The sequence below is a fragment of the Triturus cristatus genome, chromosome 3_2, assembly GCF_964204655.1.
Source record: "Triturus cristatus chromosome 3_2, aTriCri1.1, whole genome shotgun sequence".
In the NCBI taxonomy this organism is placed as follows: domain Eukaryota; kingdom Metazoa; phylum Chordata; class Amphibia; order Caudata; family Salamandridae; genus Triturus; species Triturus cristatus.
This window is the reverse complement of record NC_140584.1, coordinates 785154332-785174849: the sequence shown is the minus strand read 5'-3', so window position 1 is coordinate 785174849 and position 20518 is coordinate 785154332. Positions and strand designations below refer to the sequence as shown.

The 20518-nt window shown below is 48.7% G+C and overlaps 1 protein-coding gene across 4 annotated transcripts in view; it reads left to right on the top strand.

Annotated features, from left to right (window-relative positions):
* Nucleotides 1-20518, top strand: part of CREB1 (cAMP responsive element binding protein 1) — a 283803-nt gene that overhangs the window by 196940 nt on the left and 66345 nt on the right. For all 4 annotated transcript variants that reach the window (XM_085648883.1, XM_085648881.1, XM_085648884.1 and 1 more), the window contains one exon: nucleotides 14244-14426. In XM_085648883.1, coding sequence (XP_085505009.1) covers nucleotides 14244-14426 — 183 coding nt within the window. The remainder of the gene's footprint in view (nucleotides 1-14243; nucleotides 14427-20518) is intronic.

The window sequence follows — 20518 nt, the reverse complement described above, 5'->3', positions numbered from 1 at the left end:
GGCTGTTGAGTAAATGGGGCCCAGGTCGTGGAGGGCCTTGTGTGCGTGGGTGAGGAGTCTGAACGTGATTCTTTTGTTGACGGGGAGCCAGTGCAGGTCTCTCAGGTGTCCGGAGATGTGGCTGTGTCGGGGGATGTCCAGGATGAGTCGTGCTGAGGCGTTCTGGATCCGTTGTAGTTTCTTCTGGAGTTTGGCGGCGGTGCCGGCGTAGAGGGCGTTCCCGTAGTCCAGCCGACTGGTGACGAGGGCCTGGGTGACCGTCTTCCTGGTCTCGGTGGGGATCCACCAGAAGATCTTTCGAAGCATGCGCAGGGTGTTGAAGCATGAAGACGAGACGGCGTTGACTTGTCTGGTCATCGAGAGGGAGGAGTCCAGGATGAAGCCTAGGTTGCGTGCGTGGTCCGTTGGCTTGGGGGGTGGCTCCCAGGGCGGGGGGCCACCAGGAGTCGTCCCAGGCGGAGGGTGATGATCCCAGGATGAGGACCTCCGTCTTGTCTGAGTTCAGTTTCAGGTGGCTGTTCTTCATCCATTCGGCGACGTCTTTCATCACTTCATGTAGGCTGGCTCTGGCGGCGTCCGGGTCGCTGGTGAGGGAGAGGATCAGCTGGGTGTCGTCGGCGTAGGTGATGATCTTGAGGTTGTGTTGACGTGCGATGGTTGCGAGGGGGCTCATGTAGACGTTGAAGAGGGTGGGGCTAAGCGATGACCCTTGTGGAACGCCGCAGATGACTTCGGTGGCTGCTGACCGGAACGGGGGGAGGCGGACTCTCTGGGTTCTTCCGGCGAGGAATGAGGTGATCCACTCCAGGGCCTTCTCCTGGATGCCGGTGTTGTTCAGGCGCTGTACCAGGGTGCGGTGGTAGACAGTGTCGAACGCTGCGGAGAGGTCCAGGAGGATGAGGGCCGCAGTTTCCCCGTTGTCCATTAGGGATCTGATGTCGACTGTGGCTGCGATGAGGGCGGTCTCCGTGCTGTGGTTGGCTCGGAAGCCGGATTGCGAGTGGTCGAGGGATCCGTTGGTCTCGAGGAAGGCGGCTAGCTGTCTGTTGACGGTCTTCTCGATGACTTTGGCAGAAAACGGGAGGAGCGAGATGGGGCGGTAGTTCTTGAGGTCGGAGGGGTCTGCAGTTGGTTTCTTCAGCAGGGCACTGATCTCGGCGTGTTTCCAGCACTCCGGGAAGGTGGCGGTGTTGAAGGAGGCGTTGATGATGTCGCGGAGGTGGGGTGCGATGATGTGGTCGGCCGTGTTGAAGATGTGGTGTGGGCAGGGGTCCGTAGGGGATCCGGAGTGGATGGTGTTCATTGTGCGTGTTGTGTCTTCGGTGCTGACTGGGGTACAGGTGCGGAGGGTGGCGGTGGGGGGCATCGGTTCGGTGGTGGGGTTCGTGGTTGGTGGGCCGAAGCTGTTGTGAATGTTGGCGATCTTGTCGTGGAAGAAGGCTGCGAGGGAGTCGCAGAGGTCTTGCGAGGGAGTGATGTCATTGTTTCCGGCGTCGGGGTTGGAGAGCTCTTTGACGATGCTGAAGAGTTCCTTGCTGTTGTGGGTGTTGTTGTCCAGTCGTTCCTTGAAGGCTGTCTTCTTTGTGGCGCGGATCAGTTGGTGGTGTTTGCGGGTGGCGTGTTTGAGGGCCGTCATGTTGTCAATACGTCACTTTCTTTTATATATAGAGTTTGATATTGGCGTGTAGCCTGTTTCCAAAAGCTCCCAATTCCAGCAGAGAAACGATCCCATGCAGGGCAGATGAACTGAGCCGGAATGGGAGCACGTCAGTCAGTGCTTAATTTGAACGGGTGGTTTCCGGTGCTCAGCAGCAGCACTTAACTATCAACACCAGTGCTTGTTGATGATTGAGATGGGGCTCATCAAAGTTGATGTATCGGTGAAAGTGATGGTGGTGCTTTTGTGAGGTCCTCGCCTCTCGTAGCGCATGGTAAATGCTGTTATATCATGCTGGCGCTTTTATTGTGCTTTACAGCGTTTGGACGGTTTGTAAGTGTCGAGGGATCAGGCGTGATGGGATGGGAACGACGAGCTCGCTTTGTGTGTCTCCAGAGTGCACAAAACAGATAGGCTGCAATTTGAAGTGACTCCCACAGCCAAACACAAGCCCCAGTATAGAATGACTCCCCAGAGCTCAGTGCTGCGAGAGCCCCTCCCCTCCCCGACCCACCCTTCCCAGAGCAGCAACTGGAGGTGGCAAGTGGGCGAGTAGAATTCATAAGGTTTTGGGGGTGTCAATCTAGCTAGGTGAAGGTAGAGCTGCTGTGTGGCATTTCATTTGTATTGTACATTTGCTGTGCACAATGTCTAGGTGATAGCATTGTTGTCCCAATAGGTATTCCGTTGAAGAGCAGCAAACAGTGTGAACAGCCTCCGCTCACGAGTAATACATCATTGTGTGTGAGAGACCAGTAACCATCCCTTACATCCACCTGAATAACTACAGTTTCTTGTGTCCGAGTGACTCCGAAAATCGAAGCGCCTTTGACGAAGGTCACAGTTTTGGCATACAATAGAAGTGAAACGCAAGGCACAGAACGATTTCAACACGAAGGGGTTGTGTACCTCAGCGCACACATTTGTTTTAGAACGAGAAGAATTAGTGAATTATTTGCAGTTCAAATGCTGAGCATGCACAATATTGCGCTACAAGGAGTCAACCATTCCCACAGGGCTGCTGCAGTTTGCTTAAACACAGGGCATGCATTTACCAGAGGATGGCACGGAATTTATTTTAGAACGTGTACTTTTATTTGGCCGAAACTGTGGCTCCAGGTACACATTATCCACATACCCAGAATGCACCTTTCACCGTCCGAAGTCGCGCTCTGTTCGACAGCGACCTACTTTTGCAACGTGAATCTTTCTGGATTCACTATGCTGTGCATTATTCCGCGATCTGGTGGTTGGGTCCGGATTCGTAGTCTTTCTTTTGTTTTTTTTTTGTTTGTTTTTTTGTAGCCCAGGTGGGCGTCGACGTCCCACCATTTGGTGCACCTCTCGTGACGTCGTCGTGCTTCCTGCGGAAGTCCCACCTTTGGGGCGCCATCTTCAGATTCTTTTTCCCGCCGTTGGGTCTGGATCGTCATCAAGAAGCTCCAGGATTTCAATCGAAGGAAGAAGGAGAAAACGCGAGTTTCGTCGAGAAAGCACAACTGAGATCACAGAGAGGAATAACTTACATCCGGGACGCGAAGAAGGAAGAATTCCCAGGAATTTTCTTCGACGCCCTTCGAAGATGCGCACTCAGAAGCTCTGAGCGCAATGGACAAGACACCATTCAAATTCTGCCCTAACTGCCACCACAAGTTCGCGCAGAAGGACCAGCATCCGGTCTGCAACTTTTGCCTACCGATCGACCACCCGAGCAAGGACTGCAACGCCTGTTCAGCTTTCGCGCCGAAGACGCTCCGGGTGAGAGAACGCCAGAGAAGAGCTAACTTCAGCATGGAAGGCAAGGGTAAGGCCCCGTCGCTTTACGATCTGTGCCTCTCCACTGACGATGAGGACAACATCGCCGAAGGACCCGACGTCTTCACGGTCGCAGAGACCGATACGAAAACGCCTGATGAGGTAAGAGAATCGTCGAGTTCAAAACCCCCGAAAGGGCCTCGAAAGCCCGAGACAGATTCTCGAAAATCTGAGTCAAAGTCCTCAAAAGGAGCACCGGCGCCGAAAATTTCGACGACCAAGGATGGATCCATGGACAAAAGGCCGAGCGGATCCTGCGAGAAGGACTCCCAGGTGCCGAAGGACACCGAAAAGCTGAGTTCGTCGAGAACAGCCCACGAAGCGGGGCGTTCGACGCAGAAAGACAAGCCAGCGTCGACGCAAGCTCCGTCGAAAGTCGACGTCGAAAGCATCTCCGAAATGGAGAAGAAGAAGAGAAGGCTTGAGGCGGAGATGGAGAGCATCCTTCAGAGGAAGAAGGAGTTCGACGCCAGATTGAAAGAATTCAGAATTCCAACGACTCCGTCGACGGACGTCGTCAAGATCGAAGAACAGGACGAATTCTACGCCGAAGGGCTGCCGAGAGATCCTGAGGAGGAGGAAGAAGGCACCTACTATGAAGGCGAAGACGAGGAGGCCGACCAGCAGTCGTTCTACGGCTCGGCGCCATCAACCACTCACGAACTGGATTAGCAAGATATCGACGCCGAAAATCCCGAAGAGCCCGTGGACACATATCCTTCGAGGCCTTCGCCGCCAGACGACATCAGGGTGTACAATATGGTCGTCAGGAGTGCTGCAGCAGCCTTTGGGGTAAAACTGGACGAGGAGAAGCCGAAAGCTGATTTCCTCCTCGAGACCCTGCTCCCCATTCAGACGAGGAGGCAGTTCCTCCCCATGCTCCAAAGCGTAATGAACCAGGGGAAGGAGGCCTTTAAGGAACCAGCAACATGCCGGTCCATCACGCCCAGGACGGAGAAGAAATACAAGCACTCCTCCCTGGACCCGCCTTACATCAAGGGAGTGGTCACTGCCGACTCCATCATCGCTTCCACGGCCAGGAGAAGGGCCAACGTGCCAGCGACCTCGGGGCCACCCCCCGATAAGGAAAGCAGGAGAATGGACCTCACTGGAAGAAAGGTCGAAAGGAACGCGGCAATGCACTGGTGCATGGCGAACTCCAATGTGCTTCTCAGTCGACACCAGTACCAGCACTGGGACGAGATGGGGGGATTAGTCAAACACCTCCCTGAAGAGTACCGCCAAAGAGCATCCCACCTTGTGGAAGAAGATAAAAACATAGCCAACTCATGCATTAAAACTGCATTGGACGGGGCGGAAACTCTCTTCGCAAGTTCCGCGTCTCTCCGCTGCCGCCTAATGTGAAGCTTTTATTGCCCACCGAGTGTCATTTCCCAGTGGAGGGTCTCTGAAATCAAGCCCGTGACATTCTTACTTCCAGCCTCGGACGCGTAGATGTCCTAACCCTGCGACACTAGGAGCTCCTCTCACAATACCTTCCGTACATCTTTCATTCGCTGAGGAATGGTAACCGTCCAGGAATGGGGTCTGCCTCAGAGCCAGGCAGAGTCAGAGGCGGCGCCAGGAGTGTAATACAGAAACTGCTTCAGCTCCTACGTGCCAGGCAATACAATCAATCAATCAATCATAGGCATTTGTATAGCGCACTGCTCACCCGGAGGGTCTCAAGGCGCTGGGGGGGGGGGGATGCTAGTGCTCGAACAGCCAGGTCTTGAGTTGCTTCCTGAAGGCGAGATGGTCTTGCGTTGCCCGGAGGTGGATGGGGAGGGAGTTCCATGTCTTGGCTGCCAGGTAGGAGAAGGATCTTCCTCCGGCGGTGGCTCTGCGGATGCGGGGGACGGTGGCAAGAGCGAGGCTGGTGGAGCGGAGCTGGCGGGTGGGCTTGTGGAAGGTCAGACGGCTGTTGAGTAAATGGGGCCCAGGTCGTGGAGGGCCTTGTGTGCGTGGGTGAGGAGTCTGAACGTGATTCTTTTGTTGACGGGGAGCCAGTGCAGGTCTCTCAGGTGTCCGGAGATGTGGCTGTGTCGGGGGATGTCCAGGATGAGTCGTGCTGAGGCGTTCTGGATCCGTTGTAGTTTCTTCTGGAGTTTGGCGGCGGTGCCGGCGTAGAGGGCGTTCCCGTAGTCCAGCCGACTGGTGACGAGGGCCTGGGTGACCGTCTTCCTGGTCTCGGTGGGGATCCACCGGAAGATCTTTCGAAGCATGCGCAGGGTGTTGAAGCATGAAGACGAGACGGCGTTGACTTGTCTGGTCATCGAGAGGGAGGAGTCCAGGATGAAGCCTAGGTTGCGTGCGTGGTCCGTTGGCTTGGGGGGTGGCTCCCAGGGCGGGGGGCCACCAGGAGTCGTCCCAGGCGGAGGGTGATGATCCCAGGATGAGGACCTCCGTCTTGTCTGAGTTCAGTTTCAGGTGGCTGTTCTTCATCCATTCGGCGACGTCTTTCATCACTTCATGTAGGCTGGCTCTGGCGGCGTCCGGGTCGCTGGTGAGGGAGAGGATCAGCTGGGTGTCGTCGGCGTAGGTGATGATCTTGAGGTTGTGTTGACGTGCGATGGTTGCGAGGGGGCTCATGTAGACGTTGAAGAGGGTGGGGCTGAGCGATGACCCTTGTGGAACGCCGCAGATGACTTCGGTGGCTGCTGATCCCATGCAGGGCAGATGAACTGAGCCGGAATGGGAGCACGTCAGTCAGTGCTTAATTTGAACGGGTGGTTTCCGGTGCTCAGCAGCAGCACTTAACTATCAACACCAGTGCTTGTTGATGATTGAGATGGGGCTCATCAAAGTTGATGTATCGGTGAAAGTGATGGTGGTGCTTTTGTGAGGTCCTCGCCTCTCGCAGCGCATGGTAAATGCTGTTATATCATGCTGGCGCTTTTATTGTGCTTTACAGCATTTGGACGGTTTGTAAGTGTCGAGGGATCAGGCGTGATGGGATGGGAACGACGAGCTCGCTTTGTGTGTCTCCAGAGTGCACAAAACAGATAGGCTGCAATTTGAAGTGACTCCCACAGCCAAACACAAGCCCCAGTATAGAATGACTCCCCAGAGCTCAGTGCTGCGAGAGCCCCTCCCCTCCCCGACCCACCCTTCCCAGAGCAGCAACTGGAGGTGGCAAGTGGGCGAGTAGAATTCATAAGGTTTTGGGGGTGTCAATCTAGCTAGGTGAAGGTAGAGCTGCTGTGTGGCATTTCATTTGTATTGTACATTTGCTGTGCACAATGTCTAGGTGATAGCATTGTTGTCCCAATAGGTATTCCGTTGAAGAGCAGCAAACAGTGTGAACAGCCTCCGCTCACGAGTAATACATCATTGTGTGTGAGAGACCAGTAACCATCCCTTACATCCACCTGAATAACTACAGTTTCTTGTGTCCGAGTGACTCCGAAAATCGAAGCGCCTTTGACGAAGGTCACAGTTTTGGCATACAAGAGAAGTGAAACGCAAGGCACAGAACGATTTCAACACGGAGGGGTTTGTGTACCTCAGCGCACACATTTGTTTTAGAACGAGAAGAATTAGTGAATTATTTGCAGTTCAAATGCTGAGCATGCACAATATTGCGCTACAAGGAGTCAACCATTCCCACAGGGCTGCTGCAGTTTGCTTAAACACAGGGCATGCATTTACCAGAGGATGGCACGGAATTTATTTTAGAACGTGTACTTTTATTTGGCCGAAACTGTGGCTCCAGGTACACATTATCCACATACCCAGAATGCACCTTTCACCGTCCGAAGTCGCGCTCTGTTCGACAGCGACCTACTTTTGCAACGTGAATCTTTCTGGATTCACTATGCTGTGCATTATTCCGCGATCTGGTGGTTGGGTCCGGATTCGTAGTCTTTCTTTTGTTTTTTTTTTGTTTGTTTTTTTGTAGCCCAGGTGGGCGTCGACGTCCCACCATTTGGTGCACCTCTCGTGACGTCGTCGTGCTTCCTGCGGAAGTCCCACCTTTGGGGCGCCATCTTCAGATTCTTTTTCCCGCCGTTGGGTCTGGATCGTCATCAAGAAGCTCCAGGATTTCAATCGAAGGAAGAAGGAGAAAACGCGAGTTTCGTCGAGAAAGCACAACTGAGATCACAGAGAGGAATAACTTACATCCGGGACGCGAAGAAGGAAGAATTCCCAGGAATTTTCTTCGACGCCCTTCGAAGATGCGCACTCAGAAGCTCTGAGCGCAATGGACAAGACACCATTCAAATTCTGCCCTAACTGCCACCACAAGTTCGCGCAGAAGGACCAGCATCCGGTCTGCAACTTTTGCCTACCGATCGACCACCCGAGCAAGGACTGCAACGCCTGTTCAGCTTTCGCGCCGAAGACGCTCCGGGTGAGAGAACGCCAGAGAAGAGCTAACTTCAGCATGGAAGGCAAGGGTAAGGCCCCGTCGCTTTACGATCTGTGCCTCTCCACTGACGATGAGGACAACATCGCCGAAGGACCCGACGTCTTCACGGTCGCAGAGACCGATACGAAAACGCCTGATGAGGTAAGAGAATCGTCGAGTTCAAAACCCCCGAAAGGGCCTCGAAAGCCCGAGACAGATTCTCGAAAATCTGAGTCAAAGTCCTCAAAAGGAGCACCGGCGCCGAAAATTTCGACGACCAAGGATGGATCCATGGACAAAAGGCCGAGCGGATCCTGCGAGAAGGACTCCCAGGTGCCGAAGGACACCGAAAAGCTGAGTTCGTCGAGAACAGCCCACGAAGCGGGGCGTTCGACGCAGAAAGACAAGCCAGCGTCGACGCAAGCTCCGTCGAAAGTCGACGTCGAAAGCATCTCCGAAATGGAGAAGAAGAAGAGAAGGCTTGAGGCGGAGATGGAGAGCATCCTTCAGAGGAAGAAGGAGTTCGACGCCAGATTGAAAGAATTCAGAATTCCAACGACTCCGTCGACGGACGTCGTCAAGATCGAAGAACAGGACGAATTCTACGCCGAAGGGCTGCCGAGAGATCCTGAGGAGGAGGAAGAAGGCACCTACTATGAAGGCGAAGACGAGGAGGCCGACCAGCAGTCGTTCTACGGCTCGGCGCCATCAACCACTCATGAACTGGATTAGCAAGATATCGACGCCGAAAATCCCGAAGAGCCCGTGGACACATATCCTTCGAGGCCTTCGCCGCCAGACGACATCAGGGTGTACAATATGGTCGTCAGGAGTGCTGCAGCAGCCTTTGGGGTAAAACTGGACGAGGAGAAGCCGAAAGCTGATTTCCTCCTCGAGACCCTGCTCCCCATTCAGACGAGGAGGCAGTTCCTCCCCATGCTCCAAAGCGTAATGAACCAGGGGAAGGAGGCCTTTAAGGAACCAGCAACATGCCGGTCCATCACGCCCAGGACGGAGAAGAAATACAAGCACTCCTCCCTGGACCCGCCTTACATCAAGGGAGTGGTCACTGCCGACTCCATCATCGCTTCCACGGCCAGGAGAAGGGCCAACGTGCCAGCGACCTCGGGGCCACCCCCCGATAAGGAAAGCAGGAGAATGGACCTCACTGGAAGAAAGGTCGAAAGGAACGCGGCAATGCACTGGTGCATGGCGAACTCCAATGTGCTTCTCAGTCGACACCAGTACCAGCACTGGGACGAGATGGGGGGATTAGTCAAACACCTCCCTGAAGAGTACCGCCAAAGAGCATCCCACCTTGTGGAAGAAGGTAAAAACATAGCCAACTCATGCATTAAAACTGCATTGGACGGGGCGGAAACTTCAAGCAGACTAATGGCCATAGGGATCACCGAACGAAGACAGGCCTGGCTGAGAATCTCTGGATTCAAACAGGAGGTGCAGAGCAACATATTAAACACCCCTTTCAACGGAGAAACACTGTTCGGGGCGACAGTGGACGAAAAGCTCACCCAGCTGAAGAACGAGAACGAGACGGCAAGGTCCATGGGGGCCCTACAGTTCAGGGGGATGAGAAGAGGCACTCCATCTAGAAGACCCTACGGTAGAGGGGGTAACCAGCAGGGAGCATCGCACCAGACGTTCCAGCAAGGACAGCAGGGTGATAGTCACGGCCAGCAAGGTCAGCAAAAACAAAACTGGCAGTACCAGCCAAGTGGCCAGTCCTTTCGCGGGAGGGGAAACGGACGTGGGAGTGACCAACCCTCATCGAAGTGACTCGGCACGCATGGGGACGCTCACCCCCAACATACCCCCAGGGGTGAGGCGGAATGCAAAAACAACGAGGGGGGGAAGAGACCCAATCGCCTACGAACATCCAACACCCGTAGGCGGAAGGCTGGGCCTCTACCTACAGGAATGGCAACGTATAACCACGGACAAGTGGATACTGAACGTCATACAACACGGTTACTGCGTGGACTTGGAGGGGACGCCTCCAAACAGAAAACCAAAAGGAAGGCAACGCTCAGGTCAGGAGCTTGCTCAACTCAGAGAGGAAACACTGAAGCTGCTCGAAAAGAGAGCCATCGAGCCAGTGCCTTACAAGGAAAGGAACAAAGGGGTCTACTCGAACTACTTCGTGGTACCAAAAGTAGATGGAAATCTCAGACCCATCTTGGATCTGCGATACCTAAACAAATACATCAGAACACAAAAGTTCAAAATGACATCACTACAGGAGGTGCTGCCCCCAATAAGGGACGGAGACTTCATGTCCACCGTGGACCTCAAGGATGCCTACCTGCACATCCCCATAAACAGAAGGCACAAAAGACTTTTAAGATTCAGCATCAACCAGGACCATTACCAATTCACGACCCTGGCCTTCGGGCTAAAATCAGCACCAAGGGTATTCACGAAATGCCTGTCGGCAGTCGCAGCATACCTACGAAGGAAGGGGATTTATGTGTACCCTTACCTAGACGACTGGCTGATCAAAGCAAATACCCACGAAAAGTGCGAGAAACACGCAGCACAGGTGACAAAGACACTGACGAACCTGGGGTTCTCCATACACTGGGGGAAGTCATCAATGACGCCAGAACAGGTGAAGATTTTCCTGGGAGCAAAAATCAACACCATAAACAGGACGGTCGTGCCCAGCGACAGGAGAGCAGAAGCCCTACTGAGGGAGACGGGCCTCTACCAGAAGGGGCGAGTTCTGACAGTGAGAACAGTGAGCAAGATCATGGGGATGATGGCGTCCTGTATCCACCTGGTCCCAAATGTACGACTTCACATGAGACCATTCCAAGAATGGCTACAACAGCAATGGTCACAGGCAAGCGGAAGTTGGGAAGATCTAGTGGTTGTTACGCACGCAGTGCAGGAAGAGATAACTTGGTGGAACAGGGACAACATAACTACAGGGAAAAGCCTGGCACCACCAAACCCAACTGTGACCATCACCACGGACGCATCTCAAAGGGGATGGGGAGCACACATGGACCAACTCAGAGTGAGGGGTCTGTGGGCTCCGGCAGATGCGGTCAGACATATCAATTACCTGGAATTGAAGACTGTCCTGCTAGCCCGGAAGGCATTCCAGAAGCACCTGTACAACCAGAGAGTGTTGATTCAAACGGACAACACCACAACCATGGTTTATATCAACAAACAGGGTGGGACACAGTCGTTCCCCCTTTCCACTCTGGCACAGGAGATTTGGAGATGGGCCATACCTCTCAAGATAGACCTGTTAGCGATTCACCTACCAGGGAAGGACAATGTGGAGGCAGACTGGCTAAGCAGGCAGACCTCGGCTTCACACGAGTGGGAGCTCAATGGGCACGAAACGCAGAAGCTTTTCCAGAAATGGGAACTCCCACAATAGACCTGTTTGCAACACGCCAGAATGCAAAATGCCGAAGCCTCGCGTCCAGGCAACCGGATCAGCAATCCCAAGGGAATGCCCTATGGATAAGCTGGTCAAGGACATTTGCCTACGCTTTTCCGCTGGTACCACTGTTACACAGGGTGCTCGAGAAATGCAGAACCAGCAACATGACACTGATCCTGGTGGCACCACAGTGGGCAAGGCAGACTTGGTTCTCCCAAATTCTAGAAATGGCTCAAGGGAATCCACACAGATTCACAAGAAGAAAGGACCTGCTCTCCATGCAGAACGGAGAGGTTCTACATCCAGAGCCAGAAAGCCTCAGCCTGGCGGCATGGCTCCTGAAGAGTTAGAGTTTGCGGACCTTAGATTGCCTTCAAGCACTATGCGAGTGCTGCGAGAGGCAAGGAGACCAACTACACGCAAATGCTATAGTGCAAAGTGGAAAAGATTTACAATATGGTGTGGCAAAAAAGGTCTGCAAAATAAAATGACAAAGGACTCAACAGTGCTGAGATACCTCACGCACCTTCTGAAAAGTAACCTATGCTCCACCTCCCTAAGGGTACATCTAGCGGCGATAGTAGCCTACACAAGAGGGGAGAAGGGTGGAAGTTTCTTTACGTCGCAGGTAGTAAAGAGATTCATGGAAGGAGCGAAACGAATCGCGCCACCTAAAAGATTGCCGCCGCCGGCATGGAACCTCAACGTGGTCCTGACGGAGCTTATGAAAGCACCATTTGAACCCATACACAAGGCATCAATGCAAATGTTGACTATGAAAACGGCATTTCTGGTAGCCATAACCTCGCTACGCAGGGTGAGCGAACTGCAAGCACTAACGCTACAAGAGCCCTACATACAGATACACAAGGACAGGGTTGTCCTGAGAACGGACCCACACTTCATGCCTAAAGTCGTTTCGGCATTCCATTTGAACCAGAGTATTCAGATACAGTTTCTTTCAAAACCCAACTTCGAACGCAGAAAAGGCTCTACACACTCTAGACGCTAGGAGAGCGGTGATGCACTACATTGAGAGGACCAAGGAGCACAGAAAAACTCAGCAGCTCTTTGTGTCCTTTGCATCAAGCTTCATGGGGAGACCAGTGGCAAAGGGCACCATTGCTAGATGGATTGCACTAACTATACAGTTTTGCCACAAACAGGCAGGACAGGAGCTAACGGAGGGGCCTCAAGCTCACTCCACAAGGAAGAAAGGGGCAACCATTGCCTTTCTGGCAAACACGCCCATTCAGGACATATGCCTGGCGGCAACATGGGCTTCGGTGCACACGTTCACCAAGCACTACTGCGTGGACATACAGATGAACAAGGAAGCACAAGTAGGACAGAAGGTGCTTCAACACATATTCAACGACCAACGCTCATCTACCACCCAGCCGCCACAAAGATAACAAACCGCTACAAAGTCTATGCACAGCATAGTGAACCCAGAAAGATTCACGCTGCAAAACGAATAGTTTCTTACCTGTCGGTGTAGTTTTGCAGCTTGAAGATCTTTCTGGATTCACTAGCGAACCCACCCACCTCCGCCAGGAAGAAGAGGCTGGAGGAAGAGAGGGAAAAACAGAGAAGTACAGAAGGAATGAAATACTACAGAAAAGTGGACATATAATTTAATCATTCGCCTAGGGTTAAAAAAAAAAAAACGAGAAGAAAAAAGAACCCGAAGATGGCGCCCCAAAGGTGGGACTTCCGCAGGAAGCACGACGACGTCACAAGAGGTGCACCAAATGGTGGGACGTCGACGCCCACCTGGGCTACAAAAAAAAAAGAAAGACTACGAATCCGGACCCAACCACCAGATCGCGGAATAATGCACAGCATAGTGAATCCAGAAAGATCTTCAAGCTGCAAAACTACACCGACAGGTAAGAAACTATTCGATATCTCTGGCTGGCACCGCCCCACTGTGCCCCCTCTATTGGCACTCAGCTCCACATAGCACTTCCGTTCTACAAACATTGGGAGTTTATCTTCTGTTCACAATCACTTACATCAAACAGACAGATTTTAAACCAACACCACCCCTTGCCTATCAAGGAACTGTGCCTCGCAGCAGCACGTGACAAGATTATGAGCGGGCGAACCTTATTTCGTCTATTCTACAGGTGTGCCCTCGAGGGTAAATAAACTAGTACCAAGAAAAGGGTCTGAAATCAAACCCCTTATTAAGTCCAAGCCTTTCCTAAGAAATATTTACGACCTGATGAAAGCTTGCCCAAGACTGCCTTTCATCCATTGTTTACTGTTGCCATTGTGGTGTTGTCCCTCAGCTTAGCCTGCTTTCTGTTTGCTGTCTTTATTTGCTTTAGACTCTCCAGCATGTTTGTGTACCTCCCGTGGAGTCGGTTTTCCAGCGGAAATACTCTGAGATGGACTTTTTTGTATGTACGCTGACCCAAGTTCTGTCAAGTTACCCAATCTGGTTGTAAATAGATATATATTTTAAAAGCTGTTGTAATTGATTTTAATTTTCAGGCTGTTAAGTTGTTGCTTCGCATGTGTGTTTTTTCCGGCTGGCCTGTGTCACTGGTTCGAATGGAAGACTCATAACGCAGTCACTTTCACCCTTTTAAATAACAAACACGTCCTGAGTCCTTCTTTTCTCAGCACACTGCTGACTCATCTTCGGCTTGTTAGAGCTATATATATAAATGCAGTTACAATTACAGTACACCACATACAACCACAACACTCAAAACAAAAATACATGAGTAAAAGACATTGCCATTTACAACGCCCATAGCCCCAACTCTCGCAAATGCAAGACCTATTGCATTGCAAATGCCTGTCTTTTATTGTTCCTTCTTCCTTTGAAAGTGTACAGCAAGGTATGTTATGTATATACACATGAAATATGGGAAAACAAAAATTACATTATTCTTAAAATAAAAGAAAGTGAAAAAAATTATCTTAAAGCTGTACTATTGTGTTCCATGTGGCAAATCAACTAATCACACTGTGTCTTTTCACAGTTGCCATCACTCAAGGAGGAGCAATACAATTGGCAAACAATGGCACAGACGCTGTACAGGGCTTGCAGACGCTCACTATGTCAAATGCATCAGGAAACCAGCCTGGTGCAACCATCTTGCAATATGCCCAGACTACAGATGGACAACAGATTCTCGTGCCCAGCAATCAGGTTGTTGTACAAGGTATGAACATTGTAGAATCAGTTTTTGTTAAACACATAAAAAATATCACACTCTGCATTATGTTGTTAGAGGTTGAATAAACAAAAATACATTACAGTATGTTGAGAGAATGTGTATTTTGTAAATGTTCCTATTCTCCTTAGGGTAAAACAGTGAATATTTTTGACAATAAGGTACAATGTGCCATCTTCCACATAGGCTAATATTAAAATGAGCTTAGGCTTCAACAAAAGTATTTTACCCTCATAGAATTTTCCTTATTATTCAAAGGCACTGAATATCCACCCCAATCCCCATTTGTGTGATAATGGAGCAATTTTTCAGTGCAGAGAAAAGCACCTATTGTCAAAAAAAAAATACTAAAGACATCTTACGTTATTTGTCTTAAATTTTTAGCAAAACCTTTAAATATATACAAGAAACGCAATTGGAAAATTTTAAAAATTGATTTAAAGGTACAAGGAGTAACATTCTTGAAGAATTATTTTTTATTTTTACGTTGCTCAAGCTAAAAAGAGATAATATAATGGAAACTATTGCATAGAGAAGAAAGAGCACTCTGTTGGCTAGCAGGCAATGCGCTCCAATTGATCAAAATCTATTTGGCCTCACAACCCGTCGTCGTAATCCTTGTGAATATAATCCCTGTAAATAATGCATTGCTCTGAAGTAGGTCATTTTTGTAAATGCTGTTTCACTTTGTTTAACTTTATAGTCCATTTTCTGATAAGTAAGGGTTGGATTCCTCTATTTCTGATGGATACTTGTAACCACAGATTCCTCTCCTTGTAAATACCGCCTGCCATTAAACAGGGTTTGAAGATTTTTCTCACCAATTCCCTCTTGCGCTGGTAGGTGGAGTAGTGTGGCCCCGTATTAGGTTTGTACCGCCCTAAAAAATACTGGGCCACACTATAACTGCCACCTCTCCGAGTCAGTGTCGGTTTTCTCCTTTCTGCGCCTTCGAACGCGATCGGGAACCCGCTCCCTCGAAATCTGTCACTTTACAGAAAACATTTTCTTACATTTTTCTCTAGTGTGGAGGGGACATGTCCTCCTCACCCTCAGACAACTAGGTTCAAACTCTATAAAGATTGCCGAAAGGAGATGCTGGTGATGGACCCGCACAAGTTCTGTCTCTGGTGTGTCTCAGCTCCTTGCACTTGAAGTTGTGAGAAAGCTGCTCTCAGATGAGCCCAAAGGCCATCTACATTTGTGAGGTCATAGGAAGGCTCACAAGGCCTCATCTCGATCGAAGTCAAGGATGCATTCTTGGTCCTGAGGCCACTTCTGAGAGAGGTCCTTATCCCCCTCCAAATCTTCAGGTAAGTCCAAAAACAAGAAATGTAAGAAGTCAAAACACTGCTTCTGTCTCCCTACTACTCTTGTAAAGAGACGTAGCATGGACGCCAGAATACCTCCTGTGAGAAAATGGAGTTCTAGTGCATGCTCCGGATGGTTTGCTTTAGGCCTGCAAGACGATTCTTTCCATATCCCCATTCTCTAGGCCCACAAGTGCTACTTACGGATCACAGTTGGTCAGGAGCATTTTCAGATTGCATATCTCAGTTTTAGACTCGACAGTGGCCCTCAAGTGTTCACGAAAGCGATGGTAGTGGTTGGCAGCTGGCTGTTGAAGGCGGGCTTGACCCAGGTAGTCGTCAACCACCTCCAGGCAACAGCAAACCTTTTACCATAATTGGAGTTTGCTATCATTGATTTCTTCGCAGACGCTCCTAGATCTGTCTTTTGGTTTGTATCCAGATTTCGGAGGAAACTGCAAATAAAATAAGCAGTGGTGTCTGCTGGACCGCAATTGGGTTAGTGGTAGGCCCGCTCGTCAACCCACCCATAGTTGACAGTAGTGACTGAAGCATCGCTTATGAGTTGAGGAAGCCATCTGGGAGCAGTGGAGATAGGCCTATCGTTCCAGCGGAAGCTTGACCCCGCATCAGTTTGATGGAGTTTGGTGCAATTTGTTTGGTGTTGAAAGCCTTCCTTTTCTCCATCAAAGGGAAGAACCCTGGCTCAATCTTTTCCCCACTGCTGAGAAAGCATAATGTCAGCATTTTTGAACAATAGAGTGCCTAGAAAAGGCTCTCTGAGATTATTTTCAGCTAGAGTGGGACTCTGGACTCTTGTATGACTTCCCACCGCTGTTTCTCCTGCCATGGGTTCTGAAGAAGAAATGGGCTGACTGGGCCCAAGTCATCCTAGTAGTTGCGGATTGGCCAGGAAAGTGTGGTACCCGGCGCTCATGGGCATAAACATCTCTCCTCCAATCATGCTGCCTCTGGGAAGTTCTTTTGTTGCAGCAGCAGAGAGTGCTACACCCAGACCTGCACAATTTGCATCTCTGTTTTGGAAGATAAGCAGCGTTAGTTGACCTCATTTGACAAACACCCCCCGAAGTTGTATATCTTATCTTGGCCAGAAGGCGTCCCTCTACCAAATGAGTGTATGCCGGTCTCTGTGACAAATTTGTGGTTTGGTGCAGCGTTCACAAAATCGTAGGCCAAGTTTTCTGAAATTTAGTTTTTGTCCATGGCTGAGCAAGGACCCGGTTTGGGCACTGTTAAAAGCTACTTGTGTGCTTTGTCTGTTTTTCATGTTCCACAATCATCCTTCATTGTTTAAATCACCAGTTTTGCTGAGACTTTTTAAAGATTTGCAACATTTATCTCCACTGAAGGCCTTTGTGTCGCCATAGTGGGATTTATATTTGGTCGTTAGGTTTTGTTTAGGCAGTGCATTTGCTGGTTTTTGAGACCTTTTGTTTTCTAACAACGGGCTTAGAGGCTGCCCATTGCTTACCGTTGTCGGCTTCTTTGTCACTCTAATGTTCTTAGTTGTTCTGCTGCTGTTGGCTTTCTTCATCTTCATGTGTTACACTAATTACTTGTGTTCTTCTGCTGCTCATTCTTTTATGTGCTACTTATTTATTTTTAACGAAATGAGAGTGAATCTTTTTGTGCTGTCTCTTGTGTACTTGCCACCCCTCCATGCTCCTCAGCTTGCCCACAGCCCCTTCCTCTTGCCTACTGCTGGCATCACCTTGACCCCAACTCCTCCCTTCCACACTCCATTGTCCATTTGCTTGCTCCTGGCGCCTCCTTCTCTCCCTTGTCTGTGTCACCCTCTCTTCCGCTGCATTGCTGCTTGCCCCCCTTCCTCCATTTTAAAACTTTACATTTTATGAATATGCTTTTTATTAATTTAACATTTTTCAATTTTCTAAGCAAAATCAGCCGAGTAACGAAAACGAAAATACTCACCTGCTCTTAGGTGAGCTCCCAGTGCTGGATCTTGGTGCCCAGCACTGACTGAAAAATACTTACAACTGTACTTGCCAGTAACCCAATTTTCTTCCATAGGAAATCATTGACTGTTTTTCTGTGAAATTTCTTCTAAGTGTCCTCTTCTAAGTGTCCATTTCTGCAATCTTTAAATATTCTATAAAAATCGTATAATATCTGAAAACGTAATTACTTACCTGTTTTGGCTAAAGGACCCAGTACTGAGTCTAGGTCCCCAGTACTGGATTACAAAAGTAACGAGAACATACTGTACCTGCAACTTGAATTTTCTTCCATAGGGAATCATTGACTGTTTTCTTTGAAATATTTTCTAAGTGTAACTTTTAAAATAGCTACATATTGTTTAAAAATCATCACAGTAATTAGGTCGACTTTCATCACTTGATTCTAAGTACTGACCCAGGACTGAATCTAGGATCCAGTCCTGGAATTCCAAAAGTAATCCTAAAAGTAATCTGTTGCAAATAACCTGAAATTTCCATTGAGCTTAATGCATTGTTGTGTTTAAAATAGTGTTGCCTAGTGCAACCACTTGTAACTGTTTACAAAAGTCAATTGCATATTGCAAAAGTATTTATATAAAGCATCTCATTCTGAGAAAATATATTTTAATGCCAAGTGTTGGTTCTAAAATAAAACAAGCATATATTTTTTATATATAAACCATTGGCCTAGAGTTCAGTTATTGAGTGTGTGAGACCATTTGCTGACTGAGTGTGTACAACAAATGCTTTACACTGTCCTCTGATACTGCCGTACTGCTTGGCCAAGCTACCACTTTGGAGAGTAAGGTTATATCTAACTTTAGCCTCTGTCAAACCCTGGGAGACTGTGGACTCTGTACACCCTGTACCTATTAAGGAACAGTATGTACACAGCCACTTTCACACATTGGTGGATTAGCGGTGGGATACAAACTTGCATTTGTTGGACTACTTGGTTACCACACTCCATTGTCCCATTTGCTTGCTCCTGGCGCCTCCTTCTCTCCCTTGTCCGTGTCACCCTCTCTTCCGCTGCATTGATGCTTGTCCCCCTTCCTCCATTTTAAAACTTTACTTTTTATTAATTTAACATTATTCAATTTTCTAAGCAGTCGCAGACCCCCGGAGTAGGTGCAGCAGACCCTCCCAGGTGTCCCAGGACCCCAAGTTGAGAACTGCTGTGCTAATAGATAAATATGAAGATTGGAACAGCACAGGACAAGGCATTTCCATTATGCTACATAGCGTGTTTGAGTAATCTCATTTATTTAGCAATATACATACAATCCTCCTGAAACTGCACCAAATTCCATGACCTTAGTTATCAGATCGCAAGGTTGAGGATGCAGTGGATTCCCATTCTGTTGCCTGAGCAGGTCTGAACAATGTTTTAACTGTTTGTGTGGATGAATAGGCATATTTTAACTGTAAAGGGTATCAAGGTTGAGATTCCCGTGGTGGGCAATGACAGTGCTGTAGGTGCTTGCCAGCCATTGGTGCTGTGGCAACCACTGCCGCTGTATAGTTAGGTTAGCCATATGTGCACCACAACATGTCTGTGTTGATGGCCACCTGCGACTGTGGGTCAAGAAACAATCTCCCAAATGATATATCCTTTTTGTTCCGCTGCTGCAGTTTATGCTAAACAGCAGGCTCCACCAACATTAGAACCTCCCATTTCCTAGTTGCGCATACCATTGTTTGACTAGACATTGCTGTAAAGCAGCTGTCCTTAACCTGGGGTCACGGTACCTGGGTTCACACGGTCCACTGCAGTGTAAAATTGCAAAAGATATTAGCAGATTAATAAAGTACATATACAAAATAGGAAAATGTAAAGTTTTTAAATGCTCTGAATTTGAAATTAGAAGCTAAACTTTAAGTTGGTATCCTGTTGATTTGTGGGAGCAGTGCAAGTGCAGCATGCAGAATCTAGTATGGATTGGTGCATCAGTTAAAACAACATTGGTATGCACTGGGTAAAACCACGCATTAGGAACTAAAAAACTGTGATATGCTGGAGTCTAGCGTATTGCTTCATGTAAATAAATCTAAATGTCAGTTTGCTCATATGTTGTGTTTTTGTGAATTAAAATATTTTCATAATTTATGTATTTGTTTAATGTGTACTCATTTCGGCATTATCGTGTATTGTTTTGAGGTTCAAATTGTAAAAATTGTTTACACTGGGTTCCCTGGCCTTCAGAAATGTGGGGAAACACAGAAATCGAAAGGTTAAGAACCACTGACCTATAAAATTGTTCTCTGTACTTCATGTGTCGCTTATACCCTGAAAAATATTTAACACCTTAATATATGTTTAAACATAAACAGAAATTCACCCAATAAATACAGTTAAAGTCATGATATAACCAAAAATAAATAAAAATTCACCAGTTTCGCAATGCATAACTTGCACAACAGCCATTGAAACAGAAACCCACAAATCAAATGAAATGGTTATGACCATTCAATATCTTTTTACTAATAAAAAATAACACCTAAAATTGCAACGTCATTAAATCACAAAGTATCATCACAGCAGTCAATATTTCATTCATGTTCATCTCATTCATAGTGTTAATGGTAATGTAATATAATATAAGACCTACAAGATTATTTGACACTTGTGACTGCACCTGTTACAGCAAGAGTGAGATAATGAGCATTCAATTTTTTATCTGTGCGTGATCCACATCATGGAATCGCCCCAAACCGGGCTGTGAACATATTTTTTTCCACTGTGTCAAAATGTAACTTTAATATCTCAAAACCTACTAAATGGATTTAC